The 15,066-nt window shown below is 39.1% G+C and overlaps 1 protein-coding gene across 4 annotated transcripts in view; it reads left to right on the top strand.

Annotated features, from left to right (window-relative positions):
• The window catches only part of NBEA (neurobeachin), a 625,442-nt gene extending 612,714 nt beyond the window's left edge, over positions 1-12,728 (top strand). For all 4 annotated transcript variants that reach the window (XM_057707391.1, XM_057707390.1, XM_057707389.1 and 1 more), the window contains 4 exons: positions 5,882-5,983; positions 7,882-8,078; positions 8,849-9,000; positions 10,857-12,728. In XM_057707391.1, coding sequence (XP_057563374.1) covers positions 5,882-5,983; positions 7,882-8,078; positions 8,849-9,000; positions 10,857-10,947 — 542 coding nt within the window. In that variant the 3' untranslated portion in view covers positions 10,948-12,728. The remainder of the gene's footprint in view (positions 1-5,881; positions 5,984-7,881; positions 8,079-8,848; positions 9,001-10,856) is intronic.
• Positions 12,729-15,066: the final 2,338 nt, after the last annotated feature.

Below are 15,066 nucleotides of genomic sequence, written 5' to 3'. Positions count from 1 at the left end.
AAATGTTTATGTTAATCCTTAGGAACAAAACTGTGAATACTGGATTTGTTAACATGTAGCATTTTATTTAAGCTTTAAATAAAGACAGGGTCACCCCTAAGAAGTGATTGCATAATATTATCCATGCAGTATTGCCTCCATTTCAGGGGGTTTATTTTTTGATTAAAAACTGTCATCATTATGAACCTAAAGGACTTCCACAAAGCCCACCCTGCCAAGACTTTCCTAGACATTTAATGTGGGCATAGGTAATGTGGTTCCATTTTATCCATTATCCTTAACATAAAGGGGGAGAAATGCTCTTCTAGATTAAACAGGATGAGTAGCTAAAGTATTAGTCAAACAGCAAGCATGTATTAAATGCCTTCTGTGTCCTGATGCTACCTTAGCAGCTGGGAGTGCTGAATAGTGAAAGTCTGACTTTCTGGGGTTTACAAAAGTCTATGTTTATAATGACCATGAAACTGCTTTTCCTGCTTGGAAGTACTGAGTATATTGAGTATTACATGAGTCTTGAATTGCTATCAGATAATGTGTAGTATCATAAGTATTTGTATCTACAAAACGCTTAACATTATTATATCTTGGGCACAAATTGATGATTATATAAAAACTGGTTTCAGCTTTTCGCCCTACCAATAGTAAAAATCATAATAGTAAAACATAATAAAAAATAATAATTAGTCATCCTTAGTATTGGATTCACTTGACTGATTTGTGACTCAGTCTGTGAAAACAGCCAACCTATCAGCTCATGTAGGCCTTCCTAGAGCGACCATATATATTGCTCAGTTCCCTTTTTGCAAAGGCAGTCAGAGCACACACTGAATTGACTGTCACATCAGGGATCAGCCAGGGGTGTTGACATCAGAAAACTATGAAAGGAAAGGGTTTTTTTGTTTTGTTTTGTTTTCCTGTTTTAGTTTATTCTAGCTACCAATTTACAGGTCAGAGAATCAGGCTATATATGCTTTCCATCTCATAATGTATTGCTACGCAAGACCAAAAAGCTAGTTTTGTCTAAATTCATAATAAAGTGTGTGATACAATGCCCTTAGGATTCGAGGGTTGTATATATTAACCTAGACTTAGAGGCAGAGGTCCTAGCATGAAACACAATATCCCAGTAGCTGTTAGAATTTAGGACTTGGCCCTGGTGTGGACACTGAACTCGCGTTGTGTGTCAGAGGCTGAATCGTATTTACCCAGCACAACACCATAACGTGATAGGATTCATTCACTCGCCCTATGTGCACATCACTAAAACTTCCTCAAGATAAACTCAGGTACTTTAATATATGTATACTTCTTTTGCATTGTCATTATTATTTTTTAACGCATAGATCTGTTAGGGCCACAGAGGAAAAAGAAAAGTAATCTTTGTGGATTTTTTTAGGTAGGTTTGAAAGAGTTAATGGTTTCATTCCATCAAATATATGGTTGTGACTAACTTGGACCTCTCATAAATAAATCTTTTTCTAATTATTTTTATAGTTTTAATGAATTTGCCACAAAGACAATGAAAATGTGTAGGCAGATTATCATAGAGTTTCAGACCATAAAAGAAACAAGCAAAGGCATAGGTTCCAGCTGAATTATGGTTGTTTTATTAATATATTTAATGCTAATATTCATTGTTACTCTTTCAAACTTGTGACTTTGAACATAGACAGTTTTCTTGTAGATGTAAAATAGGTCCCTGAATAGATAACAGAATTGCAGAGATGTGAGGGACAGATGCTTTCATCTGAAACCGACTTTTACACAAATTCTGAAACTAATTTGGAAGTGATAAAAATTAATTTGCGCACTTTAATTGGAAGCAGGCTATCGCATGAAAGGAAGGAAAGCAGAGCAGGCAATTTGTGCTAAAAGCTGATTGAATTTTTTGTCAGGTAGGTATCTTGGACTTGGCCGCTTATCCTCCTGAGCCCTTCTTTGCAATATATTACAGCCCATCTCTGACTGGTGTTCTTTAAAAGGATCAATGCTATTCCTGTTGAATCCCTGGAGCCCCAAATTTCATTGATCTTGGGACTTGACATTTCTCATTACGTGCTGTAGCTTCCAACGAGATAGTCACAAGAGGGACAAGTCAACATTGTCTCTGCAACAGACACTTAAAACACATTGGCACCTCGGCTCCAAATCCATTCGGCTTCTAAAGTGTGTGGTTTTAATGTTTATGCCAGATATAACGTGCTCGGTAGAGAGCTTGTTGACATTTTTTAAGTCATAGTCACAGGAAACTTTGAAAGAGCACTTCCTGTTCATCTTTTCAAATCAAGTCTACAAATATGCATTGACTAATATGTATAAAACATGGCTATCGTGCTGTTTCTATTTCACTTTTGAAAAACAAGTCTTCAGCTCACATTTGAGCATTATGCAAACTATGAAATGAGAAGCCCATTGAAAAGGAGACTCCAGCTGTGCACACATCCCTTCCCTGGGCTCCCATTGTGTTAGCTTCAGCTCTGGACACTGACCCTCCCGCCAGCCCAACCTGTCACTAAACATCTGCCAAATCACATCCCTCGCTTTGTCTGCATCCAGCCTTCTTTTAAAATGACCACCCTGGTACCCAGCTCTACAGCCACCACTAGCCAGCGGTGTTATATGGGATGAAGAAAGCGTGGACAAAGAATAGCTTGAAGATATATTATATATATATATATATATATATATATAGTATGAGATATTACATATATAATATGATGAGTCTGTCTCACTCCTCAGAGCGAGCAGTCTTAACTAGTTTAGTAAATGTTAAACCTCTTCTCATTAACTCTGAGAGGAAGTATAGTTACATGTGTAATGATTCTTACCTCGTAGGGCTTTCTGAGGGCCAAAGGATAGTGTCTGCAATGTAGCATCCCTAGCACAGGACCCATTCTGCAGGAGACCTTTCATGCCTCCCATTCCCTCAGCCCAACGTTACAAGGCTTTATAGAGTTCCTGACTAAGAAGGGGGCTGCTTGCCACTCAGTTTCTGCTTTTCCTTCCCCTTCATGGAACTGAGGCTGCAAGGGGCTTTGTCCTGGGCCAGAAGCCATATAAAAAACAAGAGCAACTAATACATTCTTATGATCAGGGAACCTCGGGTCTGTACTATCGTGCTCTCTGGGCATCATGTAGAACCCTACCTCCTTGGGAAAGGCCGGTGAATTATACTGTTGATTATTTGGGGAAGGCGATAGTAGGACAGTACTGTACTATGGCCTGGCTCCTGGTTCCCTGAAACAGCAGTGCTCAGAGGGAAATGTGGTTAGAGTCCTCTCTGAAGAAGAAAAAGAACAACTTAGAGTGAACAGATAAATAGGTTTATATCTATCTTCTATTTTTCATCATGTGCTCTGTGAGTATGTAATAAAGTGAAACTACATCATGGGACATTTTCCAACCCAAGGAATATTTCTTTGTGGGTTAGCTTGTGACGTGTGGAAAATGCAGGCCCAGGTGTTTCTGGTACTTGGGCCAGAAACCTCTGCAGCAGCCCTCAGGTGGCCGAGGACATGGTATCTCAGTAAGGGACTCCTCACCAACCAAGTTCTCCTGAGCTATGTCAGCAAATGTCTAAAATAATTTTTTCAAAATAAATCTTGAAATCAGAGTAGTGATGAAACTGCTGCACCCTTTGAAATCTCTTATTCTGGGATTTCAAGTCAAAAATCCATCATTTTTACATAGGTATAAACATGAATGAAAATACCTTCTGCAGTGATTCTGCAACAACTCAACAAGGGTCATAGATAAAATCTGAATGTCATATATCATCAAGAGGTTCATTTTCTGACTCCGGCAGAACTGCACTGAGGATCATAGGAAAACTCTGCTGTTTTTGTTTAGCTCTTATTCAGAAGGACTAAAGCTTCCCCTGTATATTAGTAGTCCCATAAATGAGGTTTAAAATAATAAGAACCATGAGTAATCTTTACTTTGATCATTTCTCTGAAAGCCATAGACTATCACATTGAAAAGACTCTCTTTGTCAGTTCTCTATGGATAGTATCTAATATCTATGTACTCTTTTCATCATTCATTTTAAAAATATTGAAATGATGTGATAAAAATGAGATGGAATCTGTTTATTATAAGCCTTTCATATTTGGAGTTTCCAAATGCTTGCCTATAAGGAATTTCAAAATTTGACATGTTTGTTCTTTGTTATTCATAGTAATTCCATCACACAGAAAGCTCTTCTCCTGAGGAAATGACTAGGGAAGGAGGGCAGTGGTGCTGTGGTCCTTAGAGGAGAGGTCTCACCTGCAACTCCCTTTGTGAGGGGCCCTTTAACCCTCAGCTACATCCATCAATTGTGATGTGGCAGTGACAGAATATTCCAAGGATTTTGAATGATTGTTGGGGTGTGTGACATCTGTCCCTGGCAATGAAATGAAATATAGGAAATATGCTTTCCCCCTGCTCCAGGTTCCCTAACTCAAAATCCCTGAATAACATTTTATTTACTTTTCCATAGTTGAAAGAAGGAAACAATGCTTTCAGGGGCCCTACAAAATCTTCTAATAGTTAAGTTTTAACTGTCACAGTGTATTCAAATGATCTGGGAAAATTGTAATGAAAAGTAAATGTAAAACATTTTAAACTTTCTAAATCAGAGGTAAACCTTTGAAAAACTTATTTCCTAATAGAAAATATATTACATCATAGGGAATATTTTTAGTATTTTTATACATTTTTAAAAATTCCCTGCAGTAAAACTAGATTGCTTTTACTTTTTTTGTAGCATATAAGGGAAAGGTTTAGAAAACTCTATAAATTTTATTAAACATAAAATTGCAGGATTTTTAATTCATCAGTTTCTCCAAGATAAAATAATCACTTAGAAAAATGAAGGATAATATTAAGCATAAAATCTTGTCAATAATTAATCTTCATTTTGTCAAGGAACACAGGGCATCTTTGAAGAGTAAGTTTATAAATTATATAAATATGTTTCAGACGAATCTAGGACTGCTGACGAATCTAAATACACACTCTGCCAATATTCAAACACATTATAGCAAGATGCATAAATTTAGAATAAAATGAGAAACTAAAGTGGGCTTATAGCTCCCTCTCCCACACGCCATCTAAGTAAGAAATGCCTCAAAAGCAAAACGGAAGCTCATGTGATGGATGTGAGGAAACTCACAGAAAACTGTGAGCAGTTCCTAGAGAGACAGAAGACAAGTGGGTCTGAAGGAAGAGATATTGGCAGAGGGGAAGAGTGGTGGCTGCCTTGCTGGGTAGGCATTTTAGTTATGTGCTTTCTTCCCAGAATTTTCCACGACCTATTGATGCCTTCCCTCATGCCACTGTGGGTCAGGGAATCGGAGCACCAGTCCAGCCACTCAGGGCTGTGGCATCACATCAGTGCCAAGGGAGGGGCTGCCCAGGAGGTGGACACAAGTGCCAGCCCTTGGATATTCACTTCCCCCACTGCCCCCTCTACATGGGGGCCAGGGGATCACAACCCGGGAGGCAGCTCTCAGAAAGAGCAGCATCGAGGCCAAAGCATAGGACATTTCTCTGAGAGACAAGAATGGGGCGGGGCGGGGGGGGGGTGGTCAACCCTATGCAGAATATGAGTTCACAGAGGAAAACAGGCCAGCGTGCAGGATCTCACGCACCATAAAGGAAAGATCACAGACTCAACAACCAAGTGAAGCAGAATGAACAGAAGAGAAGAATACAAAACTCTTTATAAAGGCATAATATTCTCTAAAATGTAAGAAAGAGGGACAGAGAGGTTAAGTAACCGACTCATGGTCACACAGCTAGTAAGTGCCCTCACTAAACAATGGTTGTTATTTTAATGGCATAGCCCTTCATTCCTGCCATTGGTCTACAGTGACTCGCTGCCGCTGTTCCTTTGCAGGTGACTACCCTGCGCCAAGAGCTGTCCTCACGGGCCACGACCATGAAGTTGTCTGTGTTTCTGTCTGTGCAGAACTTGGACTTGTTATCAGTGGTGCTAAAGGTCAGAAAACATTTCTTTCATTTCAGGTCTTTAAAAACACGGTACTATTTTCACAAGCTAACCATGATTTACGATTTGTTTCCTTTAGGAGGCTCTCCATAGACAAATGTAATCCCTAGGTTCTTTGCAGCTGTTTAGTTTTATTAATATTTGCCAGTACTAACATAAAATAGATATAAAATTTTATGTAGTATTTTGTGATCACCAGCATTCTAGCCAGGACTCCGGTAAGTTAGACTGTAGCACAGCTGTACGATGAGCCATGACAGATAACATTTAAAAGACCAGGGGAAGATACCCGTGACTAGGGATGGGTCGTGGGAGTGCTCATCGGACACAGCCTTGTATCCACCCCCCCCCCCCCCGCCGACGCCCTTGTCTTCTCAAGGCTGGGGACTGTGCAGAGGTAGGTGGGAAAGGACACGTGACGACTTAGTTCTTTCCACTTTTTGTGGAAGAAGTACTGTTTCGGGAAAAGTCAGGAAACTGGGATTCTTATCCTGGCTCAAATACCAATTCTCCATGGGAGGCTCTGGGGGCAGGAAGGAGCCTGTTGCTTAGGAGAAACTGAAAGAAAACCAAAGAGGATGAGCGTGGTGAGGACCCTACGGAGGTAAGGAGAACAGAGGCTAAAGAGGTGAGGGGCCCGCAGCACAAGGACTGCGATTTGTATTTTGGTTTGAGTGTAGTGGGACACCACTGAAGTTTTTTTAGCAACGTGATGAGATGCTCAGATTTGGTTTTGAGGAGCTTATTCTGGCTGCTTTATAAATAATGGGTATAATGTCTGACTGTGGTTTTGTATTTAGGAGTAAATAACCCAGGGAGAGACACGTAAGGTATTTTCAATACATGTCTTTTGATGTCTGTTTTAGCAATAGCATGCACAATATCATTCTACTCTATAAAGCAAAAAAGAAAAGAAAAAGAAAAGAAAGGAAAACAACAGACAATACACATAGGGAAAAACATAAATTTTCTATAGATGATGGTTGATACTAGAAGTGATAGCTATTTTTTTTTCATATTCTCTAGAATGCGCATCTATTACTTTAGTAATCGGGAAAAAATTTAGGTATAGCTTTATAATGTCACTTGTTTCATAAAATATGTAGCTACTAAAATCAACTGATTGAAGAATAAGAATGTAATTCATGCATAGTTTTGTGTAGCTCTTCTGGGGGACATGGGGGACAGGTAATACCAAGCCATATTAACCAATTATTTTTATGAACCTGACTCCTGAATTTTTTTATCTTAACACAATTTATACCTGAGAAAAAAACAATTCGAGCAAAATTAGTCACTCCCCATACTACTTTTATGTTCCTGCCTCACTCTTCATTTATTTAGAAAAGAAAAAGTGTTATTACAGTCTGAATTACTTGATTCATTTTCTTAATTTTGCCTTTCACATTTTATGTATAGATTATACAAAAGGTAAAACTTAATACTTGACAGTAAGTATTTATGTAGTACATTGGTAAAATTTCGATGACACTAAAGAAAATTAGCAATTGTTTTGATAATTCTCCTAAACTTTCTAAAGAAAAATTTCTAAACACGTCTTAAGAGAAACCTTCTGGGACATATAGCCTTTTCTTCTCATGTAATGTGTGAACTCTGTCCTTTTCTAATGAATGTCATCTCATGAAGGAAAAGAGCAAGTATTTACCTAAAGAAAAGTTCGGAAGATGTGTGTGTTATGTAACAGTTCTCTGTACTTGTTCTGTTGAAATCTAACATCAGTGCTTGGCTTTTGCCAGCATAGTTCTTTTCTTTTCTACTTCCTTTCAACAAATCTGAGTGTATATTCAGGTGAGGTTCGCAGGTTTGTAGGAGCTAATATGTGATTGGTCGTCACCAATGACTGGCTGTGGCTGTTCTCCATTCTGCAGAGGGCCCTTGCCTCGTCCACACAATCACTGGAGATTTGCTAAGAGCCCTCGAAGGACCAGAAAACTGCTTGTTCCCACGCTTGATTTCTGTCTCCAGTGAAGGCCACTGTATCATCTACTATGAAAGAGGGCGATTTAGCAATTTCAGCATCAATGGGAAACTTTTGGCTCAAATGGAGATCAACGATTCAACACGGGTAAATTTGCATGTTCTGAGCTAAATGGGGACTGAGCCAAGAGGTTAAAGATGAACTATTTTACATTAAATGACTCATAATAGAAATTCTCTAGTATTCAGATAAATGTGTATTTCTTGTTGATTGATGCTTTGAACAAACCCAAAGTTCATTTAATCCCAAGCAGTTAACTTAGTGAATTAGACTTTGGAGGTGATGGCTATTGTTTGATTAGAGGTTAGACCCTTAAGGAGATTTTTCTTAATCTCCTCTTACAAACAACTGTTCCTGTGCTGCACCCCCCTGACATTTAAAGTGAGTTTATTGTTAAAGAATCTTATCTTCTGAACCCTAGACCAAAATTACATACCAAATTGTGCATCACTCGCAAATAAATTATAATTGCTGGTTTATCATTATTAAAAACGGCTTTTAAATATGCTTCTGCCATTTGTTCTAAACGTCCTGACATTGTTAGTATTCAGAAATTAACAAAACATCATGTTACGTAATTCTCAAGTTCTTTCTGGATTTAGATTTATAATATTCTCTTTGGGACTTGTGTTATTTTGTAATCTAAATTGGTTTTAATAAGATCCTTTGTTTATGTAAGAATTTTGATGAATTCCGCATGGGAAAGTCTATGGATTGGACTTTAGAAAATGTGGGAAAATAGCTAAAAGTAGATAATAATGACAAGGGACCTGTATTAAGTGCCTTTCAGTAGTGACCACTGATTGTTTGGGAAAAACTAAATAAGAGAAATGGTTGCTTTTCTGCCTTGTCTGAAGGCCATTCTCCTGAGTAGTGATGGCCAGAACCTGGTGACTGGAGGGGACAATGGTGTGGTGGAGGTCTGGCAGGCCTGTGACTTCAAGCAGCTGTACATTTACCCCGGATGTGATGCTGGCATTAGAGCAATGGACTTATCCCATGACCAGAGGTGAGCCATGTCAGGGTGAAATGCAGTCACTCAAGAACTGTCATCAGAAGGTCTTTACATTTTACCAGGGGTGAAGCCTACTGTGAAAAAGATTCCAGCATCCAGATGGAAGAAGGACTAAAGCAGAAAAGGGTAAATTGAGGAGAGCAGTAAATACCATAAGAAAGGATTCTGGTACAAAGGAGACAGAGGAAGAGAATAAGGGGCAAAGAGAAAGAAATGGGTCTGAAGAAAAACAGGCACATCTAGACACTGCCCAAAATGCAGAATTATCCCCATTAACGTCTCTGTTCTCAGATCCTTACCTGGTCTCAGACAGGCCTGCCTGGCTTACATTATGTGAAAGAAACACCTAATTTTTAGCAGAGTCTTGGCTTGAGGCATACATCTAGCTAAATGCAGCCAAATGCAATGTGCAGACTACAGTTGGCCTCTGTTTTAAAAATATGAGGCACTCATCACTGGAAACAATCCCTACCCCCCATTTTTTTATTCACATATCTGTCATTTATGTTATTTTGTGGTATTTTATGTATTTCCCTAAGACACTATAATCTTTTCTTGGAAAGAATTGATAGGAATGTTAAAGTAATATGATCTTCCGTTGTCCCTCAGTTTGCAACAGGATTTTGTTATTTCCTAAAGTTTGCCTTTGGGCTTATTATAAAGTGAAAAGAATATTTGGAATATAGAGTCTAAATTTCTAAATTTAAAAAATAAATTAAAAACTCTATCATCTTAAGATGGTAAGTAATTTCTCATCTTTTGCTATATATTTAACAGAAATAAGAAAAGTTTATTAACCAGCTTATTTCAACTATGTGCATATTCTTTATGAGTATTGGTTTTAAAATAGTATGAATATTAAGGCTTATGTGATAAATTTAACAAAGCATCTTCACACTATAGTAAAATGGTACCGAAGTCATCAAGAAAAGCAACGGAATTTAAGTTAGCTTGGGGAAGGGGTATTTGATCTGCAGCCCAACCTGGTTTAAAGAAAATTTAAGTAGATTATTATTAGAGTGTTCCAAAATGCTGTAGTCCTTACTCATGAATAAATGGGAATGGTTTACCATGTAACTATTTTATATACACAGGTGTTTCTAAAGTATTTGAAATGATTTGTGTTCTTAAGTAGTTTAAATATTCTCCCGAGTATTCTTATTCATTCATGTATCCATGTTGCAAACATTTGCTGCCACCATCATAGATTAAGCACTATGCACAGTCCTGAGGATACAAAACCCCATTGACCCCAAAGAGCTCAAGTAATCATAATAAATGTATATGAGAGTAGCAGGAGCAGAGGAACAGAAGAAGGACGTGATTGGCTCTTCTCAAGGGGTGCGGAGCGCAGGAAAGGCTTTGTAAGATCTTTATCCTTGACCCAGCGTGGGGGGAGAGGTAGATGAGAGAGCACAGGCAAGGTTGTATTCGTCTTAGTGATCTCCCAGGAGGAGTGAGGAAAGATACTAACCAAGTTTCTATTTCTTTTTCAATCTCAGCCTTAATTTCAATTATTATTGTTGTTTTATAATGCCCTCAATATGTTGGAACAGTAGTACATGCACATAAGTTACAAATTCACAGAGAAACATACAGTGAGGATGCCGTACTCAGTGTTTATCTGATGAATTGTCCAACCAAAAGTTGATCAACATTTGGCTTGGCAGTCCAAGTGTTTGCAGGATTGGCTCAGCTTCTCTCAGGAGAGCCAAGAATAAATTTTAATCCTATCTCAGGGCACACAAAACTAAAAATGCGTGAAGTTTGAGATCATGCTATTGTTTAGTGTAAAGTAGAACCCTTCAGTGGTTTTGTGTCTGTCTTAACTACTGCCTCTGCTTTTCCAGGACTCTGATCACTGGCATGGCTTCTGGTAGCATTGTAGCTTTTAATATAGATTTTAATCGGTGGCATTATGAGCATCAGAACAGATACTGAAGACATATGAAGAACCAAAAGCCAAGTTAAAGCTGAGAGCACAAGTGCTGCATGGAAAGGCAATATCTCTGGTGGAAAAAACTCGTCTACATCAACCTCCGTTTGTACATTCCATCACACCCAGCAATAGCTGTACATTGTAGTCAGCAGCCATTTTACTTTGTGTGTTTTTTCACGACTGAACACCAGCTGCTACCAAGCAAGCTTATATCATGTAAATTATATGAATTAGGAGATGTTTTGGTAATTATTTCATATATTGTTGTTTATTGAGAAAAGGTAGTAGGACGTGTCACAAGAGACTTTTGACAATTCTGAGGAACCTTGTGTCCAGTTGTTACAAAGTTTAAGCTTTGAACCTAACCTGCATCCCATTTCCAGCCTCTTTTCAAGCTGAGAAAAAAAAAAAAAACAGACAAAAAAAAAAAAAAAAACACGTTTGATACTTTGTACATCAGATGCATCTTATTTAAAGGGATACTTTTGTAAAAGTAAAACCTTGTATAAAGAACAAATGTTTCTTAATTTTATTGTGGAGTTACAACTTGCATGTTCTCTAATCCTGATGTCTGGATGGAACAGGTGCATTGACGCTAGGAAACAGTAAGATCTGTCCAAGGACACAGTTTGTCTGAAAGGATTGAATTTGGGCTCAATCAGTAATTTTTGACATTTTCACCAAAATATAGTTTTGCACTTTTTAATCTAAATTTATCCCTTCTAAGTGAAATTTGCTCATAAAGCATTTGGATACTAAGCCATTATTTGCCATTTTTGGTACTTAATACAAAGAAAATTCAGCCCTACCCTTCATAATTTGAAGACACAGCAGAAAGGGGGCTTAGGGATAAGGTCCTGGTTTTATTGTATAAATAGGAGTCCCGATCATTAGTTTCATAGTAATGACTTCCCAACTCCTAGACAACTCTTCCAGAATCATCCTGCTGGCTTAGCGTGTGTACATTAGGGGAGGAGAATCTGATGCTAACTTTTTTTGCTGTTTTTTTTTTTTTTCCTCTCTCTCTCTCTTTGGTTCTTGAATAGCTTAGTTTCTTTAATAATAAGTCAGACTTTATTATAACAATAACTGAAGTTATTCTTTTAGGTTCTTGTGAAATTCTCACCTAAAGCCACATACTTAGCCTAAGGCACTTCATCTTTTATGATATAAAATGATGGCTATCAAATGATTTTCCATACATTGTACTGATCAAGTTATACACCCAGGGGTATATACACTTTATTCATGTTTCTTCTTTGTATATTTGGTGACTGTATCGTCATAGATGTACATATTGTGTCGGTAGGGCTATGAGGCATGTTACAGGAATGTAATTTTCTCAGAATTTACACTCACTTGCAGTCATTTATTTAAAAAGATAAAACAAGATAATGGGTTCTTTGTATTGGCACTTTGCACCAGAAACATATCATTATTTATTGATGTGATTACTTATTTGTTATTCACCTTGTACTAGTAAGTTTTAGCACTGAATTCCTTCTTCATTGTTGTTTGTATTTATGAGATTCTGAAATTCTGGGGAATCGGCGTAATGATTAAGTTATTCATCACCAGGCTGTAAGCAATATCTTGAGTTTGTAGCTTAGAATTGGGAGGATAGTGAACATCTGGAAGACCAGTTCATTTCATCTTGAGATCATGGTGAAATATTTTGGATATATAAATTCCTTAAGCTATTGTAACCATGTTTTATTGCAAAGATGTAAAATATGCCAGATGTGTGTGAGTTGGAAATCAAAAAAAAAGAAAAATAAAATATGCAAAGAATTCACTGATTGTTTCACATTTCATTGGACACTTCACTTAACATGCATTCATTATGTTGTCATACGAGTTTAAGAAATCAGTATCACCTCATATAAAGGCCTAGAGCATCTAAGAACATGAAATAGAGTCCTAATGAGGTTCTGTAATTTGCTGAAACATGAGCTGCTCAGCTTGACCATCTGGCAGGGATTTGGGGCACCAGTGACCAGAGGGAAACAGCTCTTGTTGTTTCTTCTGCATAGTCCACTTTTGGGGTTATTTTTGTTTCATTTAAAAGGAAATAAATGCAGGTGAAGGGTGTAACAGCCCATTACATGAAAGTTATCAAATAGTGCTATTTTCATTTAAACCACGCATTCTAGAATTTATCGTTAACCAGGTACGACACAGGCAGGAGTGGAGCAGCTGCTGACCAGAACAGGCGGGCGGCAGGAGTCGGGCTGCAGGGGGTCCGGACAGACCCAGGGAGCAGCAGAACCACAGGTAAGCGTCCATCCACATTCTTGGGGAAAAAAAGGACACAACCAATTGTAGCCTGAGAAAACCCTGCTGCAGTTGCTCTCCATCCTAGCTCCAAACCACACAGATGTCTGTCAGTCATCCTCAGCCCAGCTGGCTTCTTCAACCCAGCCCTTCTCACAACCCATCCGTCACTCATCAGGCTGGTCATTACCTCGTGTCCTCTTTAAACCGACTGCCCCTCTTCCAGAACCATCATCTGAATTGTCACCAAGACCTCTTGACCAGAATCCAGGCCTCCCATCAGGCCCTCCCACTATGCTCTACAAGGCTGCTGCCTGAGGGTCTGGCTATACCACCAGCCCAGTCATCCCACCGCTCAGTGCCCTGCCATGGCTTTCTTGTGTTCCTAAACTCTAGTGGGTGAAAAAATCACCTGGGGAGCTTATTTCCATGAGCAGAATCTAGGGCCCCACCCACCCAGGTGATTCTAATGTGGGCCCCGCCCCGGGCATGCTGTTGACAACATTAATGTGAGGGATGAAGCCCAAACTCAGGAGAGCACAGAAGTCCTTCAGGAGGGACACAGTCTCATCTGTCCCTCCCCTTGGCACCCTGCACCTCAGGCAAACCCACCTACTACAAGTGGCTGAGTACTACCCTGTGCCTTGGTTCCTAGTGTGTCCCCTGCTCAGAGAGCTCCTCTCTGTCTGTACCACCTGGTGGTCCTCCTTGTTGCAAATCAATCTAAACCAATTTGCTCATGCACAGGCTTTTTGGCAGGTAAAGGTAGTCCCCAAACTCCACATCTTCACAATGTGATGAAACCCATTTTCAGGACCAATTTCTGCCACATTGTAGAAATACATTTTCAGCAAACACATTGTAGCAAGTAAACAAGCATGAGATCGTTCTAGAAGTCTTCTGTGAGCTTGGGAAGTCAAGTGACTTTTTCAGTGATCTGACAATCATTTTACATAGAAGATACACTAAAAGCAGATTATATTCTAGAAGAGGGATCCCATTAGCCTTGTAATGCCATCAGCAGCCTGAATCCTCTAACCCAATCATTGAGGTATCAAGTCCTGGCCACCACCCCAAAAGTACAGGCTAGAGACTTCTGTAGATTCTTATAGCCTGGTTATGGAGAAGTAGGAAAGGTCTCTGAAATACTGTAGGCAGTGTATATTGAATTCACATATATTAAATACCACTGATTCCATCAATGATGCTAATTAAGAAGCCAATAATTTCCCTCAGTGAAAAGTCAGTCTCAACATTCATTATCCTAATTAATAAAGCTTCTGGTCTCCTTTGGGATAAGGAAGCTGGAGCTCTGGTCCTTGACTTTATGTTGAGACTTTTACTGATTAAATGATCTGGAGTGTAAATTTTGATCCGGGAACCTGGCCCCTAGTGTGCAGAGTACATTAACGCATACTATCACATTGTCTATACTGGATATTTTAACATAAATTACAACATCATCACACTTCTACTTATTGTCATAGCCTCAGCTCAAGTGTCCCCTCCTCTATGAGTCCTTCCCTGACCCCTGGGTTAGCTTCCTCACACCTGGCATGTCCCTGCCACTGAAGAGCAGTGTATTGTCACAGCTTACCAGCCTCTCCTCCCCTGTGCCTCTGAACTTCTTGGCAACGGAACTCTTTTATCTTGGATCCTTTGGACAGTGTTGGATTCAGAGTAGATTGTCAGTAAATGTAGATTTGCCACATGTATAGACAAACGGTTGAAGCCCAGATCCCTGAGCAAATTTGGCAGGGATGTAAGGGGCCCTCCCTCTTCCCACTGCTCTGACACCGAAAGCTGCAGGTTGCCTCTCCGGCCCTGCACTGTGGTCTTTCCAGAGA

The sequence above is a fragment of the Hippopotamus amphibius genome, chromosome 14 (assembly GCF_030028045.1).
Source record: "Hippopotamus amphibius kiboko isolate mHipAmp2 chromosome 14, mHipAmp2.hap2, whole genome shotgun sequence".
Lineage (NCBI taxonomy): Eukaryota > Metazoa > Chordata > Mammalia > Artiodactyla > Hippopotamidae > Hippopotamus > Hippopotamus amphibius.
This window is presented reverse-complemented; position numbering and strand designations above follow the sequence as displayed.